Source organism: Gopherus evgoodei, chromosome 1 (genome assembly GCF_007399415.2).
Source record: "Gopherus evgoodei ecotype Sinaloan lineage chromosome 1, rGopEvg1_v1.p, whole genome shotgun sequence".
NCBI lineage: Eukaryota > Metazoa > Chordata > Testudines > Testudinidae > Gopherus > Gopherus evgoodei.
In genome coordinates this window covers 286,368,221-286,380,999 of record NC_044322.1, presented here as the reverse complement: position 1 = coordinate 286,380,999, position 12,779 = coordinate 286,368,221, and the positions used below count along the sequence as shown (strand labels likewise).

The 12,779-nt window shown below is 43.2% G+C and overlaps 1 protein-coding gene across 4 annotated transcripts in view; it reads right to left on the bottom strand.

Moving 5' to 3' along the window:
• The window catches only part of CEP290 (centrosomal protein 290), a 118,961-nt gene that overhangs the window by 52,561 nt on the left and 53,621 nt on the right, over window positions 1-12,779 (bottom strand). For all 4 annotated transcript variants that reach the window (XM_030548587.1, XM_030548586.1, XM_030548588.1 and 1 more), the window contains 4 exons: window positions 12,043-12,207; window positions 9,815-9,964; window positions 7,914-8,029; window positions 4,770-4,872 (listed from right to left, as the gene is read on the bottom strand). In XM_030548587.1, the coding sequence (XP_030404447.1) occupies window positions 4,770-4,872; window positions 7,914-8,029; window positions 9,815-9,964; window positions 12,043-12,207 (534 nt within the window). The remainder of the gene's footprint in view (window positions 1-4,769; window positions 4,873-7,913; window positions 8,030-9,814; window positions 9,965-12,042; window positions 12,208-12,779) is intronic.

Below are 12,779 nucleotides of genomic sequence, written 5' to 3'. Positions count from 1 at the left end.
GGAGCTTGGAAAATGATCAGAACTGTGGATGACATGCATCAGAGATCTGGGAACCAAAACTGTCTGGGCTAGTAGGGTGATCAGGATAACCCGATCCTGTTCTGCCGGATTTTGTGTAGAAGTTGTGGCAGGCACAGTAGCAGAGGAAATGTGTAGTTCAGGTTATCTGACTAAGGGAGAGCATCGCCTTGGAAGTGGCAACCTAGGCTCTGGAAGAGTATGTGATGCATTTGCTGTTTGTTATGGTGAATAGATCCCTGGTTGGGATTCCCCACAGATCAAAGATATTGTACAGTACTAAGTTGTGGGGTTTCCACTTGTGGTCAACTGCAAAATGTCTGCTGAGGGAATCATGCTGAGGGTGGCGTGCCAGTCTCCAGGATCTAGGGAAGGATAATGGTCCCTAGTGAGACCATGCGGAACTTCAACTTTACCACAACTTTGCTGAGTCTGCGTAGGTCCAGGATGGGCCCTTGGTCTTGGGGATTAGGCAGTAGCAGGAATAAAAGCCCCTTGACTCTCCTGGAACCTCCTCTATCGCTCTCAAAGCCAGGAGTGATTGGACCTTCTGTAGAAGGAGGTGCTTGTGAGAAGCATCCCTGAAGACGGACAGGGAAGGAGTGGGGAAGAGGAGAGAAGCAAATTGGAGGGAGTATCCCCTTTCCACTGTGCATAGGACCCAACGGTCTGATGTTATGTAGGACCACGCACAGAGAAAATGGGAGAGACGATCTTGGAAAGGCAGGGAAGGATCTTGAATGAAGACTGGTGCTCTGTCCTCAGGCGCACCTACAAAAGTTCTGCTTAGGCCCTGCCGACGGCTTGGGAGAGCCCTTGCCTTGGCTGGCTTCGTGTCCAGTTTGTTTCCTTTTACCACCTCGGCTGCATCTTCTAAAGAAGTCCTGTCTCGGCCGAGGGGGAGGGTATGACCTCTGAGGCTGTGGTCTGAAGGGCCTTCTCTGCATTACCGAGGTATGCATTCCCAGAGAGCGCATGATAATTCTCGAGTCCTTCAGACTCTGCAGCCTTGACTCTGTCTTCTCGGAGAATAGGCCCTGGCCAACAAAGGGCAGGTCCTGGACAGCCTGCTGTAACTCTGGTGGTAAGCCAGAGATCTGCAGCCACAAGATGCGGCGCATGGCTATGCCCGAGGCCAGGGTCCTAGATGCCGAGTCTGCCACATTCAGAGAGGCTTGTAGGGAAGTTCTAGCCACCTTCTTGCCCTCCTCTACTATAGCCCCAAATTCCTCCCTGGACTCCTGTAGAACCAACTCCTTGAATTTCTCCGTAGAGTGCCATGAATTATAGTCATATCAGCTCAGGGGTGCCTGCTGGTTGGCCACCCTGAGCTGCAAGCCTCTGGCCCTTGCGCCCAAACAAGTCTAGGTGTCTAACGCCCTTTGATTTAGACCCCGGTGCCTGCTGACTGTGCCACTCCTTCTCGTTGACTGAAGCCACAACAAGGGAGCACAGTTGGGAGTGCATGTAGAGGTACTCATAGTCTTGCAAAGGGACAAAGTACTTCCTTTCCACCCCCTTGGCCGTAGGTGGAATAGAGGCTGGTGATTGCCAGATTGTCTTGGCATTAGCCTGTATGGTTTGTATGACGGGGAGGGCAACTCTGGATAGTGCCTCAGCAGACGGAATGTCTACCACAGGGTCCTCTACCTCCACCACCTCCTCTACCTGGAGGTTCATATTGCACGCCACTCTGTGGAGCAGTTCCTGGTGGGCACAGAGGTCCATAGGAGGAGGGCCCAAAACCGTAGTCCCCGCCACTGCCTCATCGGGCGAGGACGAGGAAGATACCCCCGGGACTAAGCAATCCTGTGTGAAGTCCTCTTGTGGATGATCTTGTTGCTCAAGGTCCATCAAGCTAGGAGCGTGGGCCTGCACTGGCACTGGAGCAGTTGCCTCAGAGCCTCCCGGGGGGGGGGCGCCAAGACACAGTGGCCTCCAGTTCTCGGGGCTCCAAAGGGGCGGAATGGGAAGCCTCCAAACAAGCCCCCTGGGGTCCAAAAGGACCACTGTGGGCGTTCGTGGTCCAGGTCCTGGCCTTCTTCTAGCCACTAACCTGTACCGTCCTCGCCCTGGTCCTGGGTGTGGAAGCCACCTTGTGAGTATGACGACACAGAGACGGAGCGAGATGGCCAAGGCAATGCTGTACGCACTGGTGCAGAGTACCCCGGTGCTGTACGGTGCCATGGTGCCGGGACCGGTGCCGTGAGGCAGAACGGTACTGAGACGTCGATCGGTGCCTGCAGTCATACGGGTACCGGAAGCCTGATCTGGATCTCAATGGTGACCTCCGATGAGATCAGCGTCAGGATCGGCTCCAGGTCGAGTGCTGCTCTGACCGGTACCGGGAGTCTGATCAGTACCGGCCGTAATATGATTCGGATCTCCGTGAGCCAGAATGGCGTTGCGAGTACGACCGGCACCGAGAACGAGAGCGGTGCCGGGACTGCAAGGGACGCCGTGATGGATGCCGGGAAGAAGATCGGGACCGGGACGGTGGTCGCATGAGGCATGGCTTTCCCTTCAACAGCACTATCTGTGCTGAAGGTGCTGCCGACTGCAGAGGAGTCGGCTCTGTGAGCGCGATCAAGTCCTGCGCCGTTGAAAAGGTTTCCGGTTTGGAGGGTAGTCTCAGCTCCACCACGGTGTGCCCCGGGGAACTTACGTGCACTGGACTCGACAGCCCTTGTGGTGCCAGAGTCGACGGTGCAGGAGTCAATATTTTTCCTATGCACTCCAGCAATGGACGTGGCTCCAACTGCGGTGCAGGAATGTCGGTACGACAGCTGCCACCACAACAAGAAGTGGCCGGCACCTGCTTGGGCTGCTTCTTCTTCTGGCTCAGAGATAGAGACCTGTGCCATAGTGGTGGAGGTGTCGGGGAGATCTGGTGCCACGAGTCTTTGGTAGAGTCTGAACACAGTGCCGGACCAGTCGGTGCCACAGGGGCACTCCGCACCGAGGACGACAGTGCTGAGTCTCGGTGTGCGGAGGAAGGGACTGGACTAAGTGCCGCCTCCATAAGGAGCTGCTTCAGTCTAAAGTCCCACTCCTTCCTGGTCCTCGGCTTGAAGGCTTTGCAAATGTGGCACTTGTCTGCTTGTTGGGATTCCCCCAGACATCTTAGGCAAGAGTCGAGGGGGTATCCCGTTGGCACTGGCCTCTGGCAAGCCGAGCAGGGTTTGAAGCCTGGAGACCCAGGCATGGACCTAGGTACCGGGATAGTGGAGAGGGGAGAAGACCCCGTTCCCTCCCACTAATTAAACTAACTCTAACTATACTAAGTAATTCACAACTATTAACAACTATAATCAACTATTAACAACTAATCAGAAACTATTTACAGGTACTAAAGCGAATGCTAGGGAGTGTGGAGATCAGCTAAGCTGCGCTCCACAGTTCCAATGACCGTCACGGATGGTAAGAAGGAACCGAGGGGGCGCTGGGTCAGCTGGGGCATATATCCGGTGCCATAAAGGCGCCAGTCCAGGGGGCGCCTCAGCCGACCCACGGAGTGTTGTTAGGGTAAAAATCTTCAGATGATCATGCACGCGGCACGTGCACACCTAATTGGAATTGATATGAGCAAGCACTCGAAGAAGAACGTTTTGTTTGAAAACTTCTGACCATCTCTAGTCAAAACTTCATATGTATAAACAAGAATATTTTAAAATTCATTAACATACCTCCTCTTTGGACACATTTATGTGCTAGTGGCTCTAGAAATGAGAGATAGCTGGAAAAAGAGATTCCATAAAGAAACAAGTAATTTTTGGATAGCACCATAAGTGTGTCAGGTGTTTAAATATATATTTAAAGATTTTTCCAAGAGAAAAATTCAAAATACCCTAATTTCACTACTGTGTATTCCAGAAAATCTAGAGACTCAGAGTGGGATACTATAATAATTTAGTTACCCTAAAGGTTCTTTTGAAGAATTATTACCTTTTCCCTATTACCTCCAAGAAAGAGATCTAAAATTCAGGCTTTTGCTTGTGCTGCAAAGGACAGAGGATTTTGTCTTTTGGGGTTTTTTTTTATGACCCAAGTGAAAGTGTTCAGAGAATGAATGTTCTAGCTTTTGGATATACGTTTAGGTCATAGTTGCTTCAAAAAAATAACTTAAAAAATATCATCAGTCAAGGATCTACAAAAATGATTGCAAGTGATACAGTGGGAGACAAGCAGTCTTTTGAATTTCATAGTCTGATACAGTGTTTAATTTATGCCAGGAATTGCCAGGGCTAAGCCACCCTAGGCTTGGCAGTTTATAGCCCCGGCACTTCTGGGCTTACTGCGTCAGTTATGAAAGTCAAAAATTGTTTGAGCCCTGGCACCTCTTTCACTACAAATTAAGTACTGGTCTGATAGGGTTATTTCCTGATCCTAACAAAATACACTGGGTCAAATACAGCCATGATATAAGCAAGTATGACATCACTAATTAAGCAGCAAGAACTTGCAGCCTCTTATGGGGCTGAATTTCGTCTATTATTATACTATCCGTGCCAACAGTTTAAATACATTAAATGAATAAAACACAAAGTGCACTAATAAGATGAACATGTGAGTAATATTACAATTCAAGATAGTGTAGTTGTAAGTCATACCAGAAACTAATTTCTCTCTCTACTTGTGCCAAGTTAACTTCGGAATTTTTGTTTACTCCTGCATTAAAAACTCTAAAATTGCAAAAATCTAACACATTTTCAAGCAAAGTTAAACAATTTTTTTTAAAAAACACTGCTTACATTGTATTCCTTTATTTTCACAGCATCCTGTTCTTTTTGATCTTCTAGCTTCTTCTTTTCTTCTTTCATTTTTTCAGATTCTGTTTGCCAACTTTCTTTTTCACTAAAATACATATATATTCATTTAAATAAAAATAGTTCAATTTTTCATTCAGAAATATTAAATATTGTAAAGATTTTTCAAAACTGTTTGTAAATCATGTTACCATTATAATCTTATTAACTGAAATAAGCTATTTTAACATTAACACATTTTTCAATTTTTTTAAACACGCTTAGAAAACTCAAAATTAACTTCACTATTAAAAGTTAGAACTGTGTTTTATAGTCTGTGGTGAAGAATGCATACTTATTTAAATTTGAAAACATGTTATTAAGAGAAACATTCCATTAAACTTGAACATATGAAGTATGAGATATTCCTTGCAGACAGCCCAGATCTCCCTCTTGTGAAAAACGAGATTCAAAAAGGATGCCAGCCTTCTTGCCAGACTGTTACCCTGTTATGATTAGGTAAGAGAATCCTGGTGTGTTTTTCTTCTGAAGTTTATTAGATCAGCAGATTTGAAAAGATATTTGAAGTTGCTCCCAAAGATTGCAAGACTTATCTACATGGTCCTGCAGTGTGGGCTGCCAGAGGGTGAACTGCAGTGCGCACAACAGTGTTGCTCTGTAAGTGTCCCATGAGGACCCTTCTAGAGTGAACTAAAAGGTATCAAGTTCACATTAACACAATCTCATTTGAAAGGTACCTATTCACGCTAGCAGGATTCACATAGGGCAGTTATCAAACAACACTTTAGTGGGCGCTGCAACTCACTTTACTGGGCCCCGTAGTCTGCACTGTGGGGCCAAGCCCCCCCATCAGTGAGGCAAGTGTGGCCTGTCAGGTCTCAATAACTGAAGAGACTGACCTATCCTTGGGGAGGTTCTCCCATACAAGTTTCAACTGGTTTGGGGAGATGAGGCTCCTATAAGCAGTCCAGACTCTAAAATTTTTCCCTGGTCACAGTGAGGTTCTGTTGGCTGGGAGCAGCTGTGGGAGAGCTCTTCTTTGGCTCCCAAGTGGATCTCCTCACAGATAAACTACATCTACATCTTAGCTTCCACCATGGTGGGGATAAGGGGCAAAAAGCAGAAAACAAATTTGACGGTGGTTCAATCTGGGATGCAGAGGCCTGGAATCTTTGCTTCCTTAAGGGGGTGGCAAGATTCTGCTCACTACTCCTTCAAAAAAGCTTTTACACATTCAATGATCTTGTCCGTAAATTTGTGATGATATAGAGTTTCTTTGTAGGATGACAATTTATCAACCGCAAAACATTTTGTGGAAATATCTTGGGTTCAGCAAACTTTCATTGAATCACAGTCAGGTTTCCTGGCAAGCTGATGGGTAGCTCAGGCTTCCAGGACCTGTGGCAGCTGTGCCATACAGAATGCCCAAAGGCTCACGGCACATATCCAGGGCAGCCTTGCCATACAAATTGGAAGCTCTAATAATGGAGCTGCCTCAGAGTTACGGACCCTAGAAGGCAAGGGTTCTTGGCTCCACAATGCAGACTGCCCCAGAACTGGAGACCCTGGACTTCTAATATCTGTGGCTCGAGTCCCTGCTGTGGTCCTGGAACCTTAAAGATTTGGGAGGCTCATGAAGCAGAGCAGCCCTGGGTGCATTAGCTCAAACCAGGGCTCTCAGGATTTTCCAGGTCTCTGCTATACAGAAGAGAGCTTGGAAACTTTGGAAGCTGTGGAGCCCCAGCTTGAACCAGGGCTTCTAGGCGGCCTGCTCTAGGGCTCTCAGGGCTTCTAGGTGGCCTGCTTCACGGCAGGTGCCTCCCTGATCACGAGAGACTCCCAAGGCTGCCTCCAATTCCTTTTGGAAGATGTGGGGGAAGTTCAGGTAGTGCCTTGCAAGCAGGGGAGACAGCTGCTCTGTTTAGCTTCAGGAAAATCTAAATAAAACAGATTTTTTTTTCCCTGAAACAAAAACGTATAATTTCCTTTTCATGAAAATTTAGACATTTTCTGCTTTTGTTCCAAAACGAAATAAACACTTTCAAAATTTCAGAATTTTCAATGGAACAGAAATTCCAAGTTTTGACCAGCTGTACTTCAATGCATCAGGGAAGGTGGGAGCACTCAATCACTATTTTATTTGCCTGACTGGAGGTAGAGAACCTAGTACAGAGGCAGAAGGGTTGTGGCCAAACCTCAAGGCCCCAGGCATAAGACTATCTGCCTCTTGTATTTGCAGGAATAGAAGTGCAACCCAAATGTCACAGACTGACACAAAAACAGGATCCAGAAACTGCTGGTGAAGTTAGTCAACAAACATAAACCCCCAGAAAACAAAGGAAGTTCTTTTGTCTCAGAAGCTGCCCAAGTGAGCCTCCAGGCCTAATTCAATAGTGAAATATCAATCTGGGCAGCCTTCATAACCTAGAATCCAAACTAGGAGACTCGTGTACATGCTTGTATCTAAATAATTTCTGCCTTAGCCCTCTGGTGGGAAAGATGCATTCTGTGGTAATCAGAAGCAGTCATCATTCAAAGAAGGAGAAGAATTGTCCTAGGAACTGGCATTACATGAAGAGTCAAAGACACCCCTGGAGCGGACATCTCCAATCTGCACTTGTGATCCCTGGATCCATAGCAATGTTTCCTTTTCCTCCTTTGTAATAAACAACACTGGGTCCCTCAGCTCAAGATTCCCTCTGAGCTCCAATTTTTCCTACTCTTATGTCTGAAAGCAGAGAAGAGTGGAAGTGAATCTTCCACAAATGTCAGGTACAAATGAGTTCCCGGATGCAGATTCAAGAGAAGCTTGACAGGATCGCAGTTTGCAGATTTCCCTGGTGCTAAAATGATCTCTTTCATTATGAAAATTGTACAAGCTAGTTCTTGCCACAAAGCAGACAATGAAATGTGAGTGCAACACTGCTTTTCTAAAAGGTTTTTGAAGCACAGCAGCACCACAGGGAATATACAGAGGCCACCTAAAAGAAGAATGATTATTTCACACAAGTCTCCATGATGCTAATAGAAATAACAACTTGAACACAGTGGGGAAATTATTAATATTTTCTCCTATTTAAAATATAACAGCCCGACCATCTCAAAAGGAAGACCCCAAAGGATTTGTACCTTTGATATTCCTTATATAGCAAGCCTTGCTGATGGCGAATTACTGCAAATTTTCGCTTATATTCTTCTACTGCTTCTTCTAATTTCTTAAGTAATTGTTCTTTATTTTCTAGTTCCTAATGATCATTTTCAAAATAAAAATTAATGATATAATTAACAATGTATGCTTCAAATCTGAAAGTATTCATCAAAGCCATGGTCATTCAATGGTATTCTCTAATATAGACCTTTGCGCCACTGAAATCAACATATTGAAGAAACAGAACTTGTGTCTTTATGCTAAAACAACATATCAAAAACAGTCTAAATAAAAGTAATATTTAAATAATAGTAAGTAATAAATTAACAAATAATAAATAATTTTACAGATCACAGACCAAAAAGAGTTGAGAATTACTTGACATTTTGGATTTGTCCACACAGACTACTAATGAAACTGCACACCTCACACTGCCAAATGCATTCATACTTCATAACTATACAATGTAAAAAATCTTTTCTGATACAAGCAAGCTGATCAGGGTGATGATAGGCACACATCTTACTAGTTATGTTTAGTGTGCTGGTTTTTTAAGTTCCCATGCCCCCATTTATCACTTTATCTTTCCCTTTATCCCAGCAATCAACAGTTTTAACTCAAGCATATTTAAGCCCCTCTTCTCGACATTCAGACCATTCCCTCCACACAAATGAGCAACTAACTCACATGAGACATGAAAGAAGTAAACATAAGACTACAAGGAGCTTTGCACAGAAGAAGTGTGTGGCAGAAGGAGGAGAGAATTAAACGAGAATAGGTGCATGGATCTCCAGACCACCATTCAATTAAAAAAATAAATAAACAAACAGATTTCTAATAAACAACGTAACTCTTACATATTAACTTTTGTGTATTTCTTGATAAATGCCCAATCTAGAAGAAGAATAATTACAGGTTTCTAAAAAAAATGCAAAAGCTACAAAGGCCAAAACTTTTTCATGGCAGAATATACAAATATTATCAGTACTTATATATTTCTTCCAGATAAATGGACTCTGTCAACTTTCTGGGGAAAAAAATCTTCTAATATAATCTTGGTAAAACTACATTTATGGCATTCTGGTAATGAAGAAATTGACCCATAGCAAGCAAAGGAAGTGGCTTTCTTTATAAATTCACAGAAAAGGCCAACTTCCCACTGGCCAAATTAGGAAGATTATATCCCTCAGCATTTATTTTATGCTTGAATATGGGCTCCTAACCTTCCATACTATATAAAACTGGCATAGGAACTTAGAAGAGAAGAACAATAGAATAGACATTTTTTGTCGATTGTACTCTGGCTTTACAAACAATAAACTTTAGGTAAAAATGTAAAAACTGTCCACTTCCTTCCATACATATTTTTCTCGCAAGTGTATTGTATAAAAGTCTATTTGTGATGCTTGGAATGTATAGTTGTTTAATAAACTCTTCAACATAACTCACAAAGCACAGCAGGCTTAGGAGCCCCAAAATGAAAAATTCGAGTACCTCAAGCTGTCCAGGAGGAGAGGCCAATGCATAGTGAGTTTTCTTCCAGACATACTGAAATATTTCTGATTTTTGGTATCTTTAAATTGCATTTGATGACTACACTGCATATGAAACAATGCAATTCTAGGCAAGAAGTCTTCTTTGTCTTGTTGGGTAGGGGAAAGGAAAGAGGGATTGGCTCTTCCCTGCAGATTGCTTTGGTGGGGTTAGAAATAAAATAATCTCTAGCCCAGAGATGTCATACAAGGAAGGTTCAGGCAACTATATTCTATTACAACAATACACGTTACAGTTTTTAGGAGACTCCCCAGTTTCCACATATGATATAATAACAGATTTGGAAGGATTTACAAATACCCCTGGTGTGCAGGTTTAAATTAGTTACCTGTAAAAGATGTATTAAATATTCATTCTGAGAATTAACTATATGAGCACTTGAAGGAGTTATCCCTTCTGGACGGTTTACTGCTCTGAATACTATATTGGCACCTTCCGATTGACGTAACAAACAAACTTCATCATTAAGCTGTGCAATCTAAAGAAAATAAATAAAGAGAATAGAAGCAGTAAGATGAAACTCCTATTATTCAGCCAAAAAATATGGATACAAAATATAAAGGTGTCCAGTCTCACACTGTTTTGAATTATAAACATCTCATAATTTAGGTAGTCCCAATTATTTTTTTTAATGTTTTAAAGTAAATTTTTCTATTTTTAAAATTACAATTCCACAAAAAAAATTAAACATAATACTTTGAGTCAAATGGCTAAAAATGATCAAGCATCCAGAGCAGGCTCACACAGCTGCCGATCCATCTCAGTTTTACTTTAGTTGTTCAAGCATATAATTTGTAGGTTATTTTTCCTTTCTTTTTACCTGCGAACATTCATATGGACACTGAGCTAAGCCTCAATGTCCAAAACTGCATGGCTCAGATGGCTATCCAGCACATTTATTCTAAATTTACCATGTCTTTCTTTTTTAAACCCTTCAAAGAGTTTTGGTTGACAACAATCTCTAACTACAATGCCCCAGAAAATACTGTTCTGTAATGCTACAAATACAGTAACTCCTCACTTAATGTTGTAGTTATGTTCCTGAAAAATGTGACTTTAAGTGAAACGATGTTAAGCAAATCCAATTTCCCCATAAGAATTAATGTAAATAGGGGGGCTTAGGTTCCAGGGCAGTTTCCCCTACTCTGCAAACACCAGGGGCGGAGGGCTCAACCCTCAGTTTGCTCACGCCACCCTTTCCCCCAAGCCTCCAACCTTAACCCGCCTTTTCTCCCCCCCATCTCCTCCCCCTTTACTTCGTATGCTGCATCCTGGCTCCTCCCCTCTCCCTCCTGCCTCCAAAACTGATCGCCACCATGGGAGGCAGGGAGGGAGGGAGGAGGCGTGTCGAGTCCTAGCTCCTCCCCCCTACCTCCTGCCCAGGGCAATCAGCTGGCTTGCCACGTTTGGAAGGCGGGAGGAGGGGCGGAGGAGCGAGGACTTGGCGCAGGCTCCATCCCCCTCCCCCCAGCCTCCTGCCCAGGGCAATCAGCTGACTTGCCGCTTTTGGGAGGCAGGGGAGGAAGGGGGAGCCTGTGCGCGAGTCCTTGCTCCTCCCCTCTCTCTCCTGCCTCCAAAACGCTGCAAGCCAGCTGATTGCCGCGGGCAGGAGGCAGGGGGAGGAGGGAGGACTCGATGTGCTCCATGGGGTCTGCCAGTGGGCAGAAGGTGCTGGGAGTGGAGGGCTGTAGGGAGGCTGCCAGCTGTGGAGAAAGCAGGCAGCCGAACAACGTAAGACTGGTGCATTGCACAACTTTAAATGAGTATATTCCCTAATTGACAGGAATGTTAACAACAAAACAACGTTAAGCGGGATGACTTTAAGTGAAGAGTTACTGTACTAGGAAGTTATACTGGATCACACAGCTGTCTTAAAGGGTTCATATAGAGACAGTATGCCTTTTTATAAAGATGTCAGTTTGAAGATATGTTTAATATTACAATGTTATAGCCTTTGAGATAGATAATATAAACATTTGGAAGCATTCACAGTTGAGCTAAAATCACCAGCTATTATTTCAGTGGCAAAAAGGGAAAACATTTTAAAATCAATTTATTCATTGAATCCCCCTGTTAGCCTTGCTATTTGAGTCTCTCACATATGTAAGAAGTATAAAATGATTATTGCTCATTTTAAGAAAAATGAAACAAAAATGTTTTTGCAACTCACATTTAGCACAGCTTTCCCCAACATCTCACCTACTAGACACAACTCTATGATGGGGCATTGGGTATTAGGATTTTTGTAAGTATGGAATAACATTTGGATTATTTGGATTTTAACTCAGTGAGAACAAGTACATAGATTATAATCCATAAATATAGCAACAAGTATGTATGATTGTATCTCATCAATTATATCTGCAGGTTTTACATATTTTCAAAACGTTTAAGTAAAAAATACAGATGTGTGAGTTACACTAAAAAAAACTAACAGCAATATCTAGTATTTAAAACAATTTTAATACAAAATATTAAGTATATTTTGTTCTATGTTATCCATGGAGCCAGCAAATTATTCTATATTTTCACTGTAGAACAAATTAGAACATATACCTTTACATTAGCATTTGCTAACTGGTTAGAGAAATTTGTTGCCTCTTTTCGAGATCCTTTTAGCTCCTGCCTCAATTCTTCATTTCGCCCCGTAAGCTGGTCAACTTGAGCTTTCAAATGCAAATTGGCATCAAATATTCCTTCTGCATTCTTTGATTCGATTGCCTATCACATTAAGAATTAATTTAGTAAACAGAAAAACAAAAAACAAACAGAAGAACGCAAATACTTCTCCATATTTCCCAATAAACTGGAGCTTTCCAGTGTGCATAAATGGGGCTCAAAATTGCAGCCACTGTGACAGAGGGAGTACAGGGACTAATACCATCAAACTGTCATAAGGGGGAAGTGACAGACAAAAGTAGGCAAAGCCATAACTCAACCTCAACCTCATGTCAGCTAGCAGAACTGGCTGGCTGTGCTGAGCGGAGTTCCTAGAACCCAAAATGAGCATCACCAGTGCAATCCCACCAGTAAACCTAGGGAAGCATTCTGCTTTAGGTAGCCATGACTGTGAGCTTGGCGCAGATCTAGCTGCTAAGTGATTAAGAAAACTAAATCTAACAGTACACTTTCAGCATGAACATCATGTCTCAAGTTAATATTTCAGTGATCTGATTCTCTACCATGATAACTCAAAGTAGATTATTATTTTTTAAAAGTAATATATTTAATACAATATTATAATCTGCTTTTATGTAAAATACTATATTCTAATATGCTAAATCCATATTTAA